The sequence below is a fragment of the Lontra canadensis genome, unplaced genomic scaffold (assembly GCF_010015895.1).
Source record: "Lontra canadensis isolate GAN:19392208 unplaced genomic scaffold, GSC_riverotter_1.0 scaffold8, whole genome shotgun sequence".
Taxonomy (NCBI): domain Eukaryota; kingdom Metazoa; phylum Chordata; class Mammalia; order Carnivora; family Mustelidae; genus Lontra; species Lontra canadensis.
The window spans coordinates 31886302-31905376 of NW_022631002.1; the positions used below are offsets into that span (position 1 = coordinate 31886302).

The 19075-nt window shown below is 56.0% G+C and overlaps 1 protein-coding gene across 1 annotated transcript in view; it reads right to left on the reverse strand.

Annotated features, from left to right (window-relative positions):
- Positions 1-321: 321 nt before the first annotated feature.
- Positions 322-19075, reverse strand: part of NKD1 (NKD inhibitor of WNT signaling pathway 1) — an 82587-nt gene continuing 63833 nt past the window's right edge. Inside the window, exons 5-10 of the mRNA XM_032854509.1 lie at positions 12204-12310; positions 9039-9134; positions 3728-3875; positions 3198-3282; positions 1672-1799; positions 322-919 (exon numbers count right to left, since the gene is read on the reverse strand). Coding sequence (XP_032710400.1) covers positions 330-919; positions 1672-1799; positions 3198-3282; positions 3728-3875; positions 9039-9134; positions 12204-12310 — 1154 coding nt within the window. The 3' untranslated portion in view covers positions 322-329. The remainder of the gene's footprint in view (positions 920-1671; positions 1800-3197; positions 3283-3727; positions 3876-9038; positions 9135-12203; positions 12311-19075) is intronic.

Here is a 19075-nt window from a genome sequence, read left to right on the forward strand (position 1 = left end):
TCCCCCAGAGCCGGGAAGAGGATGGGCCAGCCCTGCATGGAAGCGCCGCTCTGGAGCCCCAGAGAGCCTCCACCCCCAACAGGCCACTTGCAAACCCAGAGTCATTTTCTTGGATAAGTTATGCAGTCCTCACAACATATAAATAAAAGTTTAGTTCTGTGTTTCCATATATCTTCTACATGGAGGCTAGCTGAATATTAGTGGAGTAACAATAATTATTAATAACAATAATCATCATAATAACAATAATTAATAGAATAATAATGCCTTGGGGAGAGCCTGGGGGGGGGTCCTTCATATGGCCGGGGTGGGGGCTTCTGGGGAGGGGTCTATGTCTGGTAAAAGTGGTGGTAATGGTGATGGTGTTCGTGGTGGTGGTGATGTTCGTGTCTCTGGACCGCCTGGCCGGCTGGGCTCTCATACACCACCACGGCGGGCAGGTCCCTCGCACGGTCCCGCCCCAAGACACTGCCGCCCACGGCCAGGGGCGCCTGCAGACCCCGGCAGGCCGGCTGGCTCTCCTTGGCTCGGTGCTTGTGCTTCTTGTGCCCGAGGGGTGCCAGCGTGGGGAGGAGGGACGGGCTGGCGGCCAGGTGGGTGGCTGGGGACACCGCAGGGACGGTGGGGCCCAGAGGGGCTTTGCTTCGCCCCCCTCTGGCCACATGGCCCACACCCACGCTCTTGCCCTGGGCCTTGGGGGACCTCACAAAGTGCTTGCTCCCGTCCTGGGCACCCCGAAGCCGCTGCTGGACCTCCGAGGCCTTGGCGAATGGGGTGTCAAGGAAGTGGAAGGAGCCCGGGTCCGCGCCTTGGGGCTTTCGGTGTGGGACGTGGATGGCTTCTGGCTCATGGGAGCGAGACCGAGTGGGGTTGGAGGTGCGGGGGGGCAGCTCTGACTTCTGGGCCACTGTTGGGGAGCCTAGGAACCAATTTAACAGATATTTCATGAGCACCTACTGTGTGCTGGGGCTGCTCTGTGCCCCAGAAACCCCCTGTGCCCCCCATGCTCCAGGACTGGTAACTGTTCTGAGAGCTCCCCTCCCTACCCTGACCACTCCTCACTCTCTCTGGAATGGAAATTGGTTGTCTGCGAATGGGGGAAGCTCTGTTTCTTTGTTAGGTCCTTAAAAATAAGTAACTCCCCTTCCGAGAGAGAAGAGAAAGAGACACTAGTCACTGTCTGAGGTCATGGGAACAGAAATCTACAGGCATATTCCTTAACTTACGATGGTAACTAACACAGGAATTACATGTAGAAGGAGGAAGGGGAGAAGGGAGTTGAGGGGTGTGAAATTAAGTGAGCTATCATTTATCTTCATTTATCTCAGCAGGGGGCGAACAGATATCAACAGCTGAGGAAGACAGAATGGCATTTTGCTGATGGAAAAGGGAAGCGGGGTCGGGGGCGGGGGTGGGGGAGTGACTGGGGTGGGGCACAGAGCAATGGTTTTCATTGCATGAGAGGCCCTGAGATACCATTTGATTTTGTTCAACTTGGGGCATGTACTCATTTTTAAAACGGTTTTAATGTCATCTCCTCCAAGGAGACTCTTTAACCCATCCAGTAAAACCTGCACTTCCCCCACCCCAGGGGGGTATAATGAACACCACCCCACATGGACAGCCCAGCCCTCCCCTTGCCCCGCCTCTCGGGTGCACAAGCTCCCTTACCGGGCCCAAACTGGGACGTGTAGTTCTCTATCCCGGCGAGATCTAAGTAGTGGTTTCTCCTCTCAATGTTCTCATCCACGCAGTGGTGGTAGCAGCCAGACTGCTCCAGACGGCTGTCACCCTGGAACCTAGGGTAAGAAGGCCAGTGAGGGGGTGGGCACCGGCCCTAGCTGGGGGATAGCCCCCCAGTCTCCTGGGAAGCCACCAGGACAATTCCTTCTGGACCCTTCGTTCATCTCCTTCTGGGTCTTGGGAAGGGGCAGGAAGGGGAGGGAGTGGTCATCTTAGCCATCAGTGCCTCTAGTTCCTTCCCTGATAGCAGAAATGCAGACCTCTGCTGGCTGCCCTGGGCCTTCTGGGAGGACGGGAGAGGTCCTTGAACAGGTCCAAAGTAACCGTCAGAGGTACCTGGTCAAAACTTACAGAAGCCCCAAAGTCAGGCTTCAAACCATGTGCGCCCGTAGCAAACGGGAGACCTCACCCCTGGGCTCGTTCCCAGCAATGGGGGCAGCAGAAGTTGCCCACTGGAGCTGAGGGTGGCAGGCTCTGTAAGCCAAGAATGGAGTGTGCGTCAGGAGGGGGTGGGGAGAGTGGTGCCCCCAGAGGCCACCTTTCTCCATCTGTGGGAGTCCGGGCTTCCTGCCTCTCCCCTGCAAGGCTCTCTGAGCTGCCAGCCCCACCCCTCTCATCCTCCCCATTCCCCAACACAGCTAGCCTATGCACCCCTCCCCACACCAAGCTGTGGCCCGTGCAGAGACTGCCTTCTGTTCTTTCCCTATGGGCGGGTGCCTGCCACAATCCGGTCCCTTCCGGTCACTTCCTTTCCATTCCTCTGGCAGGTTCTGCCATCCCGCCCCTGACTTCCGGCCAAGGATGCTTCCTACATCCTCACGCCTCCTACTTTATATTCCTGTTTACTCAAAGCCTTTCTTTAAACACACTCTCTTTTTCGCTTCCCTCCCTCCAGTTAAAGAAATAACAGGTGGGAGAGAATCACAGCCTACCATCCCTTAGCCACCATTCTGAAACCCAAAAAGCCTGAAGGCAAAGATTTTTCATAACCTTTTTGGCAGCCAGGCCTGCCCAAAATGGGTGTGACAGTAGCTGTAGCCTTGATACCACCTGGAGTGGACATTCACACGTGTCGTGTGGACATTCACACGTGTCCGTCAGACATTTCAGTGTGCAAAATCGCGGAGTACTGCCCGGATGCCAAACAGAATAGAGGAGAGATGTGCTGGGAATCTCTCTTCTAAAACCCAGCGAATGCTGAATTCCAAAACATGCCTGGCCCAAAGCATTCTGGACGAGGGAATGCAGAACTACATTTAGTCCTTTTTTACAAACGGAGTTTGCTTTGTGAGCTTGTCTTCGGAAATCACCGCCCCCTGAAGCGAACACAGACTGGAGCCGCCTGCTCAAAATCCCTTGGTGGTGGTGGGGGGGGGACACAGCCGGTGCTCAATATGTGCTCAAGGGCCCCGGGCTGTCGTCCACTCCCATCCCCACACACAGAGCCACTGTACCTGAGGGGGGCTCGCTGCTTCTTCTCCCAGCTGCGCAGCTCCTCGGCAGGCTTGGTCTCCGCTCTGGGCCTCGTGCTCTGCAGGTCTGAGTCCCGCCCGAGAAACAGCCAGGTGAGCAGCAGACGCCTGTGCCCACCAGATTCCTGGCTCTGTGGAGGTTTTCTAAGCTCCCCCACCACCATGAAGCCTTTGACAACTGACCCACAGCCGCTCACCATGGCTCTGTGGGAAGGGTTCTCCAAGCCAAGACCACACAGAGGGGTCTCACAGCTACCTGGCCACTGACCTTCTCCCCCCAGACTCCTCAAGCCCGGGCTCTGCCTACATAGGGCCTCCCACCTGTAATTCCTTTCTTATCCAAATCCTGCTCTTTCAGGGACCTGTTCAAATTCCATCTGTCCACAAAGTCGCCCCCAGGGAAAGCCCCCCGGGACTCCCTTCCACTCCTCCCAGGTCAGTGGGGTGTGATCCTTTCTGGGAGCTGGGAGTGGACTGGCCCCTGTGGTCTGGGCAGCCCCCCAGCCCCTCACCGGGGTGATTGAGAAGGATGCCCTTCTTGGCCTGGCTTCCGTCGGGGGCCACTGTGAGCTTCACCCGCAGCGTCTTGCTTGATGTCGGTGAATGGTTGACGGAGGAGTCGACCACCTCGTAGATGGTGTGCAGTAGGCTGGTGATGTCCTGCAGGGAGGGAAGCAGAAATTCCCCCCCACTTCAGCCACGTACGCCCACAGCCCTGGGACTCAGAGGGCCCGGTGACACCTGAGGAAGGGAAAGCCACTGGCTCCCCCAAAGTCAAGCCTAAGGCAGAATCGTGCACATGAGGGGTTTACTTGGGAAGGGATCCTAGGACACAGGGAGCAGGAGATGATGTGGATAAGCAGATCTGGCCACAGGCAACTGGGCTCAGTCACGCTTGGGTCCTTAGAGGGACGGTGAGCAACCCACCTCAGAAAAGTCTCATCCCTCCTTGGTGGAGTTACCCTGGGGGGCTGACGCTCCATGGCTGGGAATTCTGGTATGTCCTGCAAAGGCTGAGCCCGCTCCCACGGGGAAAGGCTCTTGTGGTGGGCACCGCCCACCCCAGCAGTCAGTGTGAACTGAGGTAGGTCAGGGAGGCTGCTGGGGAGAGGGACACCAAGAGCGCCTGCTTGGGGTCTGATGAGCTCCTTCTGAATGAAAAAGGGAAAGGAGATGTGTTGCTGAAGATCAACTATTCTGTGAGAACTTGACCCAATCTCGTCCTCTCTCGGGGCCTTAGTTAAGCCCCTCAGCCGGACGGAGACATCCAAATGCACGCTCCGTGAAGCATTTCAGAGACTTCTGACTGAGGAACAGGAATCATATAGCGTCTCCCTTTGTTCTGGGCATCTGCTAGGATCGTTTTTCAGAAGGGGAGGCGTCCAGCTTTAAAGGATGTAGAAGCCTCTGGAAAGGTATTTGCTCTCTATAAGTTGGGCCCACAGATGGCTAATTATCTGGCCTGTCGCTCTTCATAAACAGACAGACTCAGCTGTCCCTCACCCGATTTCCCCACCTGGAAGCTGTCCAGACAGAGGTGGCAGAGGGGACTCCAAGCACGGCCGTGGCCAGGCAGGTAGAAGGATGAGGGACCTGGAGTTGGGAACCCACAGAGGTGGCCCCCACTCGGCACTGTGGCAATGCAGGCTAAGGGAGGGTCATCCCAGAAATCCAGAATCTTCCGCTAAGTCTTCAGAATCTCCGATATGGGACACCCATTTAATTTTTGACAACTCCCCATTTCCCCATCTCCCCAGCCCCGGTGACCACCATGCCACTTTCTGACTCTAGGAATCCAACTATTCCCGGTACCTCATAGACGTGGAATCACGCGGGATTGGCTTTTCCGTGGCTGGCTTGTTGCCCTTAGCGTGAGGTCCGGGACGGTCTTCCCTATTGTGGCCCCTGGTAGGATTTCCTTTCTTTTTACGGCTAAATTATACTGCATTGTATGTATATGTTAATCCTCTCCTCTGCAGAGGGACCCTTGGGTGACTTCTGCCTTATGGCTCTTGTGAAAAATGCTGCTGTGGGCGTGGGGGTTCAAACACCTCCCTGAGACCCTGCTTTGGGCTGTAGAGACTCAGAAATGGGACTGCTGTGTCATGTGGCAATTCTGGGCTTAGCTTTCTAAGGACCCTCCATGCTGTCTCCCATGGGAACCGCAGCTTCGGACATTCCCGCCCACAGTGCACAGGGCTTCCGAGGTCGCCGCTGCCTCCGGGACACTCGTCATTGTCAGTCTGTGTGGGTTTTTTTTATAACAGCCATCTTAATGCATATAAGGTGGGATCCCCTGTGGTTTTGATTTGCATCTCCTGATGATGAGTGCTGTTGAGCCCATTTTCATGGGCTTCTTGGCCATTAACTGGTATATCTTCTTTGGCAAAATGATCCGGTTCTTTGCCCATTTTTTTTACTTGGGTTGTTGGTTTTCCCATTGCAGACGTGCAATTCTTTTTATATACTGTATATTCATCTTTTTTTTTTTAAAAGATTTTATTTATTTATTTGACAGACGGAGATCACAAGTAGGCAGAGAGGCAGGAGAGAGAGAGGGGGAAGCAGGCTCCCCGCTGAGCAGAGAGCCCAATGTGGGGCTCGATCCCAGGACCCTGGGATCATGACCTGAGCCGAAGGCAGAGGCTTTAACCCACTGAGCCACCCAGGCGCCCCCATATATTCATCTTTGACCAGCTATGTGATCTGCAAATATTTTCTCCCATTCCGCAGGTTGCCTTCCACTCTGCTGTTGTCCTTGGATGCACGTTGGTTTTGAATTTTGATGGAGTCACTTCATCTATTTTTACTTCGGTTGCCTGTGATAACTTAATTTTTAACAAAACATTCTGGGGTGGAGAGGGCTGGGCTGGAACATCTCAGGGTTTACGTTGGGGTCAAGAAGGATACCCGTGTGAGACCCAGTTTGCAACCCAGATCGGTCACTCAGTGATCTCAGCTCCTCTGGCCAGGCCCGCAGAGGACAGCTCTTCTCCCCGCTTCTTCCCTTGAGCTGCTCTGCACACCCACATTTGCTCCCTCCTCTTCCCATCTTGGGAAGCTCACGCACGAGGCGCCAGTATCTCCATTTTACAGATTAGAAAAGTGAGGTTCATCAGCATCATCCCCCCAGCATCCTATCCCAAACCAGGGCTGGGGGCAGTGACTCAGGGTCTAGGAACAGGCATGCTCTGGCAATCCCAGCTGAGAAATCAGCTCTTGCCTGCACAGGGCACAGCACACAGAAGTAGGTACCTGCAAATATTTATTGCACAAATGAAGAGGTACTTTCTTCTGAGTTGGGAAGTGAGCCCAGGCGCCCACTCTGGGCTGTATCTGCCCCAGCCCACGGAAACATGCCCGCAGACAGCCAGGGAGCATGCAGGGGACTGGTATTTATAGCCAGCTTGGAGGCGTGGCCTTGGGGCTAAAAATAAACCAAGGGGAAGCACAGGCTGGGTTCTCCCTGGACTGGAAGCCAGCCCCCTCGCTCCTCAGGGGCAGGAAGACACGATCCAGGGATGGCCTTCTTGAGGCCAGGCTGGGCCACCTGCCTCAGGAACCCTCACTTCCCTGCTCTTCCTCTCATTACCAAGGGTATAGAAAGGCCCAATGCAGAACCAGACAGCAGGGTGTGCCCTCGGGTTTCTGCAAGGCCTCTGAGGTGAGGGGCTAGCCCTCTTACAGTCAGCATTTTCAAAGCAGCAAGGAACGAAGACAGTGGCTCACAGGAGCAGTGGGGTCTTGGCCACCATGCAAGTCAGAAGAGAGGGCAATGCCACCCTCTGCACCCCAGCCCGACTGCCCGTGTGGCCTTGACCGACGGCCGGGGCCACTGCCATTCAGCTCAGCTAAACAAGCTCCCAGACTACAGAGTGTTTCCCTGGGAAGACAATTACACCGCAGCTGCCATTCCCAAACAGGGTGGGGAGGAGGGGCAGCACTCACTCCAGAAAAACCATAACCTCTCACACAAAGCATCACAGCGGGAGGGGGATAGGGGTTCCTCTAAACCCCCCCCCCACCCCGGCTTCCCCAAGGTCTCCAACCAAGAGGCATTTCCACTGCTTCCCAAATACCCAGCCCCCTCTTGGGGCTTTGCCTGCCCAGACCTATTCCCCCACCCCCTAAAAACAGTACCTTGATTTTATTTTGTGAGCTGATTACACGCCCCCTCTCATTTTCAGTCTTTGTGTCTCATGTATCTGGTAACATCTCCCCACTCCTATGACCCAGAATAGGGCCATCCCAAGCATTGCAAACCCATGGCAAAAATGACAGGTGAGGTGGTCAGAGCTGGTGAGATTCCATTCTGGAACTTCTGAATTGGGAGAGTTGCTGAGAGTCCCAGACAGTGGGAAAATGTCAGCTGTCACCTCACTACTGGCCAGGCGAAAGGCTGCCGGACAATGGAGGAACACAGAGGGAACAGAGCCTTGAAGATAGCTAGGCTTGAGGGCACTGAGCCTCTGGATCCAGCCATGCCTGAAGTCAGTGCCCTGGATCACAATAAAATTCCTTTTTTTTTTTTTTTTTTTTTGTAAACTAGAGCAGTTTTCTGGGATTCTGTCACTTCCATCCTCAAGAGTCTTGAATGATTAAAAGTCACTCACAGCTTCCCCCACCCTGTCCAAACATTCCTTAAGTCCCAGCCTGAGGAAGAGTTGCCCTTTCCTCACCCAGGTGTCCCTTCCAGCAGTTTCTCCTGCACCAAGCCCCAGAAAAAAATCCGTAGCTCTGAACCAGGCAGGGAGAGAAGACAGCAAAGCTTCTCTAGGGACACCCCTGACGCCCTCATGAGTAGGACATGAGGCGGGCGTGCAGGCAGCCATGCCACTCTCAGACCCCTACGCCCATCTGAAAACCAGGGCCTCCTGGGGAGGGAGAGGATGTTCCAGAGGGACGGTGGGAAAAGCAGCAAGAAGGCAGAAGGGGTGCCTGGCCCAGGGAAAATGGGAGGCAGAGCTCAGTAGCTCAGACCAGGTCCTACCCCTGCTTCCACCAACCCACCGGTGGCTTCCCTGAGCCCCAGGAACTCAAGCCAGGGTCTGCCCTGCCGGCTCTGGCCCTAGCCAGGTCTCCTGGGGAGCAGCCACCACACCAGTCTCCTCCAGCGCCTTAAACACCCCGAGCGCTCCTGCCCTGTGCTTGCTGGGCCTCTCCCTCTCTCAGCTCTGCCGGCCATGTTTGCTCAGCTCAGCTCCACAGAGGACAGAGGTATGGCAGGAGGGCTGAGGGGAGAGATGCCAGCATTCCGAGGGAGAAGGGTGGTGACAAACAGGCCTGTGACTGGGCGCAGTGCTCTCGGGAGGCTGGGGGTGCTCCTTCCTGCCTCGGCAGAGGGCGGCCTAGCCTCTGGATGCCCGCCTGGCCCCAGCTCCTGGGCACACGGGATGAGGTGGGAAGCGGCCTGGGGTGGTCACAGCCCCTGCCCCAGCCAGAGCTCTCCGACTCCAAAGAGGAGGCAGCAGGGCAGGGCTTTGTTGGAACTTGGGTCCTCCTCCGGAGGGCGGGGGGGGGGGGGGGGAGGCCCCCCTCAGGGCTAATCCCCTGACTCCCACCCTTCCCCTTCCCCAGGGGAGCAGTGCCTCAGCTGAATGCAAGGGATCCTGGTCATCCCTTCCTCTGTCCCTGCTACCCACTCACTGGGCAGCTATGGGACACCCCTCCAGGTTTCCCTAAAGCTCTAGCGGCCTGGCTCCCCTCCCTACCTCACCCCTCCTGGCCTCCACCTGGTAGGCTGTCCTGGAGAAGGGGGAGGGGGAAGGGCAGGAGAGCCCAAGGGGGTGGCCAGAGGCAGCGGGCTCTGGCAGGTGCACTCACCTCACGGGTGACCTTGCCATTGTTGTCAAAGTCGTAGAGGGTGAAGGTCCACTCCTGCCGGCTGTCCTCTTCCACGGACACGTCACATTGTAGCTCCTGGACACAGACAACCCACAGGTGTGGCTGGAGTACCCAGAGGCCAGGTCACTGGGCAGCCGCCTCCTCACTGCCCTCCCCAGGCCTTATGTGAAGGACGATCATAGTGAACAAGACCTGAGGGGCCAGGCAGGGAGGCCAGGCCCGGCGGGGCAGGGCAGGGCAGGTCTGGCCCACGGAGAGATGCCTGTGGGCAAGCCAGACAGCCTCTGGGTCTTTGAAGGCAAAGGAAACACAAGGAGGCTGTGAGCTGGGGGTCTGAGAGGAAGCTTCATGGCCTCAGGGAGATAGAAACTGGACCAAGGGACAAAAGTTACTGGAAGACACAGGGACCAGTAACGGGAAGCTATGGCCAGACGCCCAATATGGCCACCTGATATGGAAGGCAGGAGAGGGTGAGCAGGCATTACAGGGTAAAACTCCAGCTTAGACGCAGGAGACGCTGGTAGTGGCCCTCCACGGCTGTGTGACCCTGGTTGTGGCTTCTCTGTAAGTTTCCCCTCATGTAAATTATAGGAAAGGCCACTACTGATCTCACGAGCCTGTTGGGAGCATGGACGGCCCCACGCCACGAATTCTCAGGCCAGTTTCCGACCTCTCACCTCCAGCAGCCAGCTTCTGTGCCCGAGGAAGCCCTGAAAACCAGGGACTGAATGCCTGGGGGCAGCATGAGGCATTCTGCATGGCTCTCGGGGAGCGGAGGGGGGTCCCAGCAAGACTGAGCCCAAGCTGCCTTGGCGCTGGTCCGTCCCCTTCACCCACTGGTATTGGCTGCCCTCCTTTGTGGCTCCCCGGGATCACCTGTCAAGTCCTTGCCTTGGGCTCTGCAATGGGGGACCTGGAAAAAGCGTGGAACTGTTTGGCACCTAGAGAAGTGCAATTAACGGGAATAGCTGCCATTGCCTTCCCTGTGATGGTAACAGGACGCACGTAATGTTCAAGACGACTTCATGATCATCACTCACGGGACCCAACGTGTCTAACCACAGGCACCCGAGCTGGGAAGTGATGAGCTCGGTCCCTGGCAGTGTCTAACCACAGGCACCTGAGCTGGGAAGTGATGAGCTCGGTCCCTGGCAGTGTGTACGCAGGAGCCCTTGAACACCAGATAGAAAGTTCGAGAAATGCTGGCTGTTTGGGGAAAGAGGTTTACAAGATTCTATAAAAACCAGCCAAGATGCTGCCAGGCCATTCTGTTCCACAACTTGCCCCAGTTGCCCCCTCTTTTTGCAGGAAGGCAAGCTCAGCGCCCCAGAGGGGAGTGACACCCGGCCTCTGCACGATGGCAGGGATGAGCCCGAGTGCGGCATCCCAGCCCCCAGCCTCTGCAGCTCGAAGCCAGTTCCCTCCAGCAGTCCTCGGGCGGCCCACGCGGAGTTCAAAGTCAGCCTTCCCTCAGTTGTGACATGCCCGTCTGATACCTGCCAAGTGCCCGCTCTGCTCTGCGAGGCACCGTTTCATGTAGCACAGCACTCGCCCCGCACACTTGCCCACACACACACACACACACACACACACACAGATGCACACACACATGCACACACAGCGTTTCTCTGATTCCTTCTCCCCGGCCCTTCCGCGCAGCTCCAAAGACAGCTCACGGTTCAGTAACTATGCCCTCCCCAGCCCCAAATTCTGTCATCTGCGTCTTTAATCCCCACCCTCCACCACCCCCTAGGTGTCTCAGGTGAGTCGTCCTCAGGTGCTGTGGATGAGTCCCAGACAGTCAGCCTGGCCCTTCCAGAAATTGGCCCCCTTGGGCCTCCAGGGGAAGTGACAGCTCTGAGTCTGAGCCTTCCCTCTGCTGCAGCACTCAGCCCTCAGCTCTGCCAACCACCCCTAGAAGACACTCCGGTGGCCTCGGAGAAGCAGCTAGCAACCCCAGCTCTCCAGTGGGATGTTGCCATCCCCCTCACCTCCTGCATTCAGGGCCCATTGGGACCCTGTCACACCCCGTCCCGAGTCATCTCCCCACTACCACCTGCCATCACTATGCACTATGATGCTGCTTGTTCCCACGCAGCTCGCAACACTGGCTGACCTCAGGGCCTTTGCTCCTGCTATTCACTCAGTTGGAAGTGCTCTCCTTATCCCAGAGGCTCCCTGTCCTCACCTCTCCCAACTCCTACTCTGGCACTCAGAGGCTCAGTGCAGACTGGCATCCGCCCCAGTCTCTGCTTTCAGCCACCACAGTACACAGCATCAAGAACTACCTCCATCACCTGGCTGGCCTCCAGCTTGGCTGTGGCACCCACCTTACTGCGTGCTCCCAGACCCCCCATCACATCCTCAACTGTGCAGTCACTGGGACTGGGTCTCTCTCCCGCCTCCCCCACCACACTGTGCTCCGGGAGGGCAGGGCCATGCGAACCCCAGCCTGCTAGAGCTCTGCCCCAGTGGTCTCAGGGAGGGAAGCAGAGAACGAAGAAGGGAGGAGAAGGGAGGGCAGAGAAAAGCCAGTAAGCTCCGTGCCGAGAGGCCCAGGTTCCGCTCTCCTGCACCCGGCCCTGCCTGATGCACAGAAGGAGCTTAACGTACTGTTTGGGATGGGGCAGGATGGACAGACTGCAACCTCGAGGAGAACATGTTCTTTTAGTTGTTGACCACACAGGGAATCTGAGTCCCAGATAGGGCCGGGGACCTGCCTAAGGCCTCCTGCCTTGGCATCCAGTTCACCCAAGAGCCCTGCCATGTTCCCCAGAACAGCCCCAGGAGTCAAAATCAAAGGCTTCTTCCAGTAACGAGGAAACCGAGGCCCAGAGGGGAAGGCAATCACCTCAGACGGTAATGGCAGCGCCAGGGCCAGCCAATCCCCAGGTCCCCACTCAGGTCCTCCCCAGACTGCCAGGCCACAGCCCAGTGGGATAGCGGTACTGAGTCCCCAGGGCCCGTGTGGAGCTGGAGCAGCCCCAGACAGGGAGGGACAAACCTCCCACAGAGGGAAGTGGGTCACACAGGAGGTGAAAGGCCTTTGCATCTGCACGGGCCTCAGCTTCCCTCCTTGAAAAGCCCTGCCGAGGGGACAGAAGCACTTCTCTCCTGAGCCCAATGCCAGGAAAGGGTACTTACTTCAAATTTCAGCTGCTTCTTGGAGCCCGGGCAAGATTCGCTCACCTTCTCCCTCCTCTTCTCGTCTCCACTGGCCAGCCCATCTGTCTTCTCAGGAGGCAGGGCCACTGCGGAGAGGGCAAGTGAGACAGTGTGAGGACGGTCCCCAGCTGGGCCTTGGGGCCTCCGCCCCCACTGGGGCTTTGTTCTGGGGACTGGACCCCTTCCTGGCCTGCCCGTGCGCTAAGGTCAAAGTCACTTTGCTCTCTGGCCTCGGGGAATGTCTGGGGCTGCGGAGCCCGCCCAGGTGCACCCATGCCAGCCACTCAGATGACCCCAGGGCGCCTCCAGGCCACCATTTCCTGCCCCAGCTACACAGCCCAGACAAGTAGCCTGCGGTCGGCCAGGGCACTCAGACCAGAGGCAGGTGGACGGGAAGCTCGCAGACCGCGGACACGTTCTACACAGTCTCAATGCCTTCCCTGCTGACATGTTGGCCTCCTCAAAGGGGCCATGTGCCAGGGCCCCAGCAAACGGCATGCTGGGAGTTGGTCAGGAGGCCTGAGGGGAAGCTGGGGCCTCCCTCAGGCAGCCTGAGAAGCACCCATGGTCTCTGCTTGGGTCCTCCTAACACCCTGTGACCCAGGGCAAGTCGTGTAACTTCTCCAGACCTCTTGACCAGTTTGCACAGCTGTACAACCCGGACCAGAGCAGTCCTCTCCCCAGAGGATCTTTGTGTGGATTCAGTGAGCTAGGGCCAAGAGCCCAGGGTCAGCACACAGAGTCCCAGCGGCTGCGAGTGGGCGCAGTCAGGGCAATGGGGTCCCCTCCCCACTCAGTCTCTCCGGAATCAGCACAGTTGGTAGCCAAGTTTTCTCAAAACGGAGGCTTTGGAAATGCAAAAGGACACAAACGCATCATATCAAACACAGGCAGCCTGGGCTGGGGAACAGGAGAGGGAGGGAAACGCTGAAGATATGGATGCTTGGTCAGTCACCAGGCCAGATGGGCAGGGACAGGAAGGCCATGGCGGTAACAGACTGACCTGACTCCAGCCTCAGCTCCCCTCCCAGCGGGACCTGAGTGCCCCCTTCTTTCTCTTCCTCCAGGTACACCCAGAGGGATGCAGGGTGCACCCCTGACCTATGATCCCCCCACAGCAAGGCGACAACTCCCTCGAGCCGTCAGATATCCAGCTGGAGACCCTGTCTCAGCCACGGACCCCAGCTCTGTCCTGGAGCTTTCACAGAATGAGGCTAATAAGGACAAACCTAAAAGGAAATTCAACTCCTCGGAGGCCCCCAGAGTGGGGAAAGGTGACTGATGCTGACCACTTCTGATCGAGGGGATAAAACCAGGTCCTGTCCTCCCTGCTCCTCCAAAGCAAACACTGCCAGAGCCAGGAGGCACGCCAGTCCAGTGCAACACTGAGTCCTGGGCAGTCAGGTAGGCAATGAGCCAGTGACCCAAGGATAGCCGAGCATGCAGCCTGGGCCACCCTGATTCCCCCACCCCAAATCTGCCAGAGTCCCACTGAGCCAGAGCAGCCGCCATCGTGGAACCTGACGGGGTACCAGGCCCCAAAGCAGTAGGCACTACTGCCACTCCCATTTAGAAGACAAAAAGGTCTAGAAGCTCATCAGAGCAAGTCAGGGAGCAGGGTCTCTCCCCATGCCCGGTCCTTAGCTTTAGGGGCCCCAAACATCTCCGGTGGGTGCAGCTGAGCTTGGCGTGAGCAATCTGGTTGAGAGGACTGATACTCTGGACCCATATCATGACCCTGCTCCTGCTGATGGGCTGGGCAATGTTGGGCAAGGCACTGGGCTTCTCTGGATCTCAGTCTCCTCGTGGGGAAAGTGGGAATGAGATGGTTTCTTCCTCACAGGGTTATGGGGGTGGGGTAAAGGCAATGAGGAGAGTGCCTCCTTAGCACAGTAGCCTGCATGCAACAGGGGCTCAGTAAAAGCCGGGTTTACCAAAGATGGAGAGGAGCCATGGTCCCAGCTGATAGCCCAGACCCAGATGGTCGCCCTCATGCCAACAACGCTCCATTGGAGAAACCGTGGTGCTCTCCTGGCCGGCACAGCCCCCCTGCAGGGGTGGTGGGAGGAAGAAGAAAGGAAAACAAAGCCCAGTTCCATCTTCAAAGCTGCAGCCTCCCTCCACAGAGGTCCTGGCTGGAGATGTAAGCCAGCCAGGCTTATCGAAACCAAACTTCAAGTTCAAAGAGAAGTTATCAGAAAACCACCTTCAGGTTCAACACTGCCTTTCAAGTTCCACTTGATAAAACCCAAAGAAAAGAAAGCTCTGTCCCTGCTCCCTCCTTCTCTGGAGCACCCCTCCCTATGCGCAGGCCTTCCCCGCCTCCCCTCCTTCCTCCTCACCCAACGGGGTAGAAAATGCACCCCCTCCCCACCGACCAATCACCATCTTTCTGTGTCTTCTCTGAAGACCACCATAGTCTGGATTGCCTTCTCTTCACCAAGGGGGTCCCTCATCCCATCCCAGCTCAGAATGCCCACCCCCCAGACACCCATGGGGTCAGCCACAGATGGGTGGTAGGACCGGGAGCCATCCTTCCCCAGAGCCCCGGGGGCCAGGAACAAGGACAGTCCGTGCCCTCCACCCCCACCGAAGAAGGCCCTTCACCCTGTTGCTGTTCCCCGCCCAACGGCCAGAGGAGGTATCAGGGATGTTGGGAAAGCCTAGCAGAGCCCAGGGCCACAGGCAGGGGCTGGGACTCAGCCCTGTTTCCAAACCCACACGTGAAGCCTCTCAAACAAACATCAACCAGCACCCAGTCCTGCCATCCCTGCACAGCACAAACCACCCCCCATCCATCCACCCTTGGGCTCACGGGCAGGCACAGGAAGGGTAAACAGTACCCACTTCGGGCTGCCAAGGTCCCACCAGCCAGCAAAGAGAACGGCATTTTTGTCGAGATGGGCTTTGGCACCACATTCTGAGCCCATTCGCACCCTCCTACTCCGGCTCAGCCCAGAGATGATCCTCTGGGGGGGGGGGGGCAAAATTTCAGAGGGACTCAGCATTCTTTAATCATTCACAGTAACAACAGGAGATGCTGCTAATTTGAAAGAGAAAGGAAAGCTGGAGGACAGCAGAAAAAGGAAGGGAAGGAATGGAGTGCGGAGGCAAGAAAAGCCTTCAAGTTCAGACTCATATTCTGATTTTATATCCTATGTTCACACCACTGCCTGGAACGTACCCTTAGATGACTTAGAACAGAGGCTGGCAAGCTATGCCCTGTGAGCCAAACCCAGCCCACCGCACGGCCTGTTTCTGTAAATAAAGTTTAATTGGGACACAGTCACATTCATATGCACTGTGTATAGCTGCTTCACTCTACGATAGCAAAGTTTGGTAATCACAGCAGAGACTATATGGCCCACAAAGCCTAAAAGTTGTACTCTCCTGGCCCTTTATAGAAAAGTTTATGAACTGCGCTTAGGTACCCTTCCCACCAGGGTACCCTGATAAGCAGGGTGCAGGCTGGATTTCACCAGCTGCTCACCCGCATAACTGGAAACTCTTGTGCAGTACACAACCTGCCCAACCATACACAGTAGGCATGGAAGAAAGGAAACGTCAACTCTGATTTCTTCAAACCAGTTTTCTCAGCTCAGATGAGTCTGGGGGCGGTGTGTGGAGCTCCTTCTCTTTGGAAACTGCTCCCTGTCCCTTCTCACACCACGGCTGCGAGGAGCCTGCTGGCTGTGTTTACCAGATGATGGCTCTCTCCCACATTAGCTCCCAACCTGGCATCTCTCCACCCCCAGCAACTGCCAGATTAAATGCATTACTTGACCATCTTCACCCGGCTCCCTTTGATGTTCCCTTCTCAAGCTTCAAAATACCTTTTGGAGGGAGATCAGACAGCATTAAACAGAATTACTAATTAATTAAGCAAAGTTAAATTTTAAACACTGTTTGTTGTGTTAGCCAAAAGCCTGAACAGAACAGACTTTTTTCCTCCACTGAGATCAAAGACAGTCTCTTCCCTGTCCCTCCCCCAGTTTAAAAAGAAGAGGGGGCTGGGGAGGAAGAGAGGGAAAGAAGAGAGTACAGAGGAGCCCCGACGAGCCAGGAAAGACCTGAGTGAGGATGGTCGGGTTGGTCGTTGGGGGTGATCACGAGGTCTGGACTCCCAGCCCTCACCCTGCACCCACAGTCCCAATGGGAGGCATCAATAGCTCATTTGGGACCACATGCTGGGAGAGCCCCAGTCACTTCCTCCAGCCTGTTTAGCCTGGCAAATAGCAGTGACCCAGGGAACAGGATGGCACAGCCCACCCAGCCGGAGCTGCCAACAGCTGAGAAGATGGCTATAAAGTAAAACAGATCTGCCTTCCCGCAGCCCCACCCACCCTGGCACCCAGGCAGGACCAGCCCCTCAGGGCTCTTCCCAGGGCGGTGAGGGGGTGGGTTTAGGGTCATCTGAGAGGCAGGGTGTGCCATGTACAACCCTAGGGGGGCACCATTCACAGGCTGGACCTCATACGCTTGTATATTGCCAGAGACATTTTTGGGGACAGATGGCAGAAAGGTGTCTTGAGGTAGGGGTTGGGGGATGGGAGGGAGCTCCTTTCTCTACTTTGCATGAATCCATTTGTTGCAAGCCGAGTGCGGTCTCTTCCCATCGGGCCCAGCATTTCATTCTGCACAATCTCATCTGGGATCTTCTGTTCTTTCCCAGGAGCCTGCCACATCCTTGGCGGCTAGACTGCAAGTCTCCTGGGATCTGGGGTCCCACCGGCTAGCGCCCCTGGGATGCCCACAGCACAAGCACAGGGCAGCCAATCCACGCCAGCTGCATAACAAACACACCATAAATTCTGCCTTGATTGACATTGGGACCCGGTGTGAGAAAGGGGGTGGCTGGAAGCGGCAGGTCTGTTCCTGAATCCCATACTTAGGCTAAAATTCAAACTGTGGATGAGAGGAGCAAACACTGGCATATGTTAACATGATCCAGAAAGGCCTGGTTGATCACAAACTAAGGAAGTAGCGACAAATCTGAAATCCCGTTATGACTATTATCAGTCCTCCCTCCCACCCCTTGAGACCAGAAATGACTAACACACAGATGGGCAGTTCTCTCTGCCCGGTTACCTGCCACATTATTCTCAGTCGATACAATGTAAGATCTAACACAAGCCAGAGCTTCCTTGCTGGAGTCTGGACACCCGCCCTAATGTCTTCACAGGCCCTTCTCAATTGTCTGCATGCAGATTATCTGCTGCAAATATTTTAGTCTCAGGGTGGCTTGCCAGGATGTTTCTGACTCCCCAGCCCTCCAACAGCAGCTGTTAGAGGGAATGCAGATGAATTTTACTATTAGCCTCTGCCAAATATAATTAGGCCGGTAAATGGGCCGCTAGCAAAAAGGGAAAGATATCATATGTGCATTCCAGGCCAAATGGTTTCTTGCATCATTTGTGCGAGGCTCTCCTGTGGAAGCGAGGGTCCGAGAGACGCGCAAATCTGTTCATTCACGGGCACGGCGGTGGGCTGGTGAGGTTAGTGGGTACGAGCTTTATTCCACTAGGGCCTGTTACGGAGACCAGGCCAGGTAAGTTCCTGTTTGTATCTTCCCAAAGAGGAAACTCACCTTAAGAAACAAAATGGATCAAGCCATGTATTTGCCACTAAAACTGATCTGCCTGCTGCCGTCTCCCGGCCCCATCTCTCCACTGATCCGGTTTTTTGGTTCTGACCCAGCCGTGCTCTCGTGCCGTTATCCCTGCCAAGAACACTCGTCCCGGCTCGCCGGCTCCTGCTTACTCTTCGGGTCCTCAGCTTAGGCCCTCCAACTTCCGAGAAGCTGCCTACAAGCCCCCAGGGGCTAGGTTAGAGTTCCCTACTCAATGAGTCCGTCTTACTCCACATTATCGTTTTTCTGTTAATTTGATCTTCCTCAAGTAGCCCCCAAGAGATGGCATAGTGCCTATCACACCATATCTAGGCGCATCCACACTGCCCACATCCTCCTCCTCACCATCATCGTCAAAATGAGACAACAGTCAGTAGCACAGTGGGATTTGAACCTGGAAAGTGTAGAAACAGAAGAATGAAAATCCCCATTTCCTGACTCCCCAGCCCCTGGTCTCTCCACTCCATCAACCAATAGTAGACACCTGCTCCCGCGTGTCCTGCCACCCTTGTCCCCCTTCTGAGAAGAGCATTTTGGGTTCCTCTGGCATGCCACCCCTCTCCCATCTCAATCCACATGGTTTACGGAGGGCTGACCCCACCCCGGCTTTGGGGATGCACCCAGCACCTAGCCCCGACACCGTGAATTTCATCCTGATGGCCACTCGGGGGGCTCCTAGGTCAGTACCAGAGGGTGCATCCTGAAGCCAGCGATGCAGAGCCCGTGGGGCCTTCACTTGCACGGGCCCTGGCCCCCTGTTCCCATAGTCATTGGGTTCTCAGATACTTTCAAAATTAGGTATTTGAACCTCAACTGGTTACAACCACCATCTTTTTCCATTCTGACTCCCAAATGTCCTAATGCATCACTCAGTGTCGGGGCGAACAGGCGTTTCTGTAATTGAGCTAAGGGAAGGTCGAGTTGGAGATATGTTTATTTAAGTTTACCGGATGGAGCTGTCCTCTGGTTCAGAGTTATCAAAGAACTGTGTAAACCAGTCAATAAATAAAAGACCCCTGTATTCTTTTCTTAAAGACAGCCCGAAAACGGGATGAAGGCCAGGGGCCACACAACCTAGATCCACCTGGCAAGAAGCAAACTTTTGCAACAAGTACTGAGACTTGGGGGCTGTCCTCCACCTGACGCAGCTGAGCTCAGATGATGGGAGTGCCCAGAGTTGGGTAGCTGCCCTTGGCCACCTTAGTGGGAGAAACAAACACAG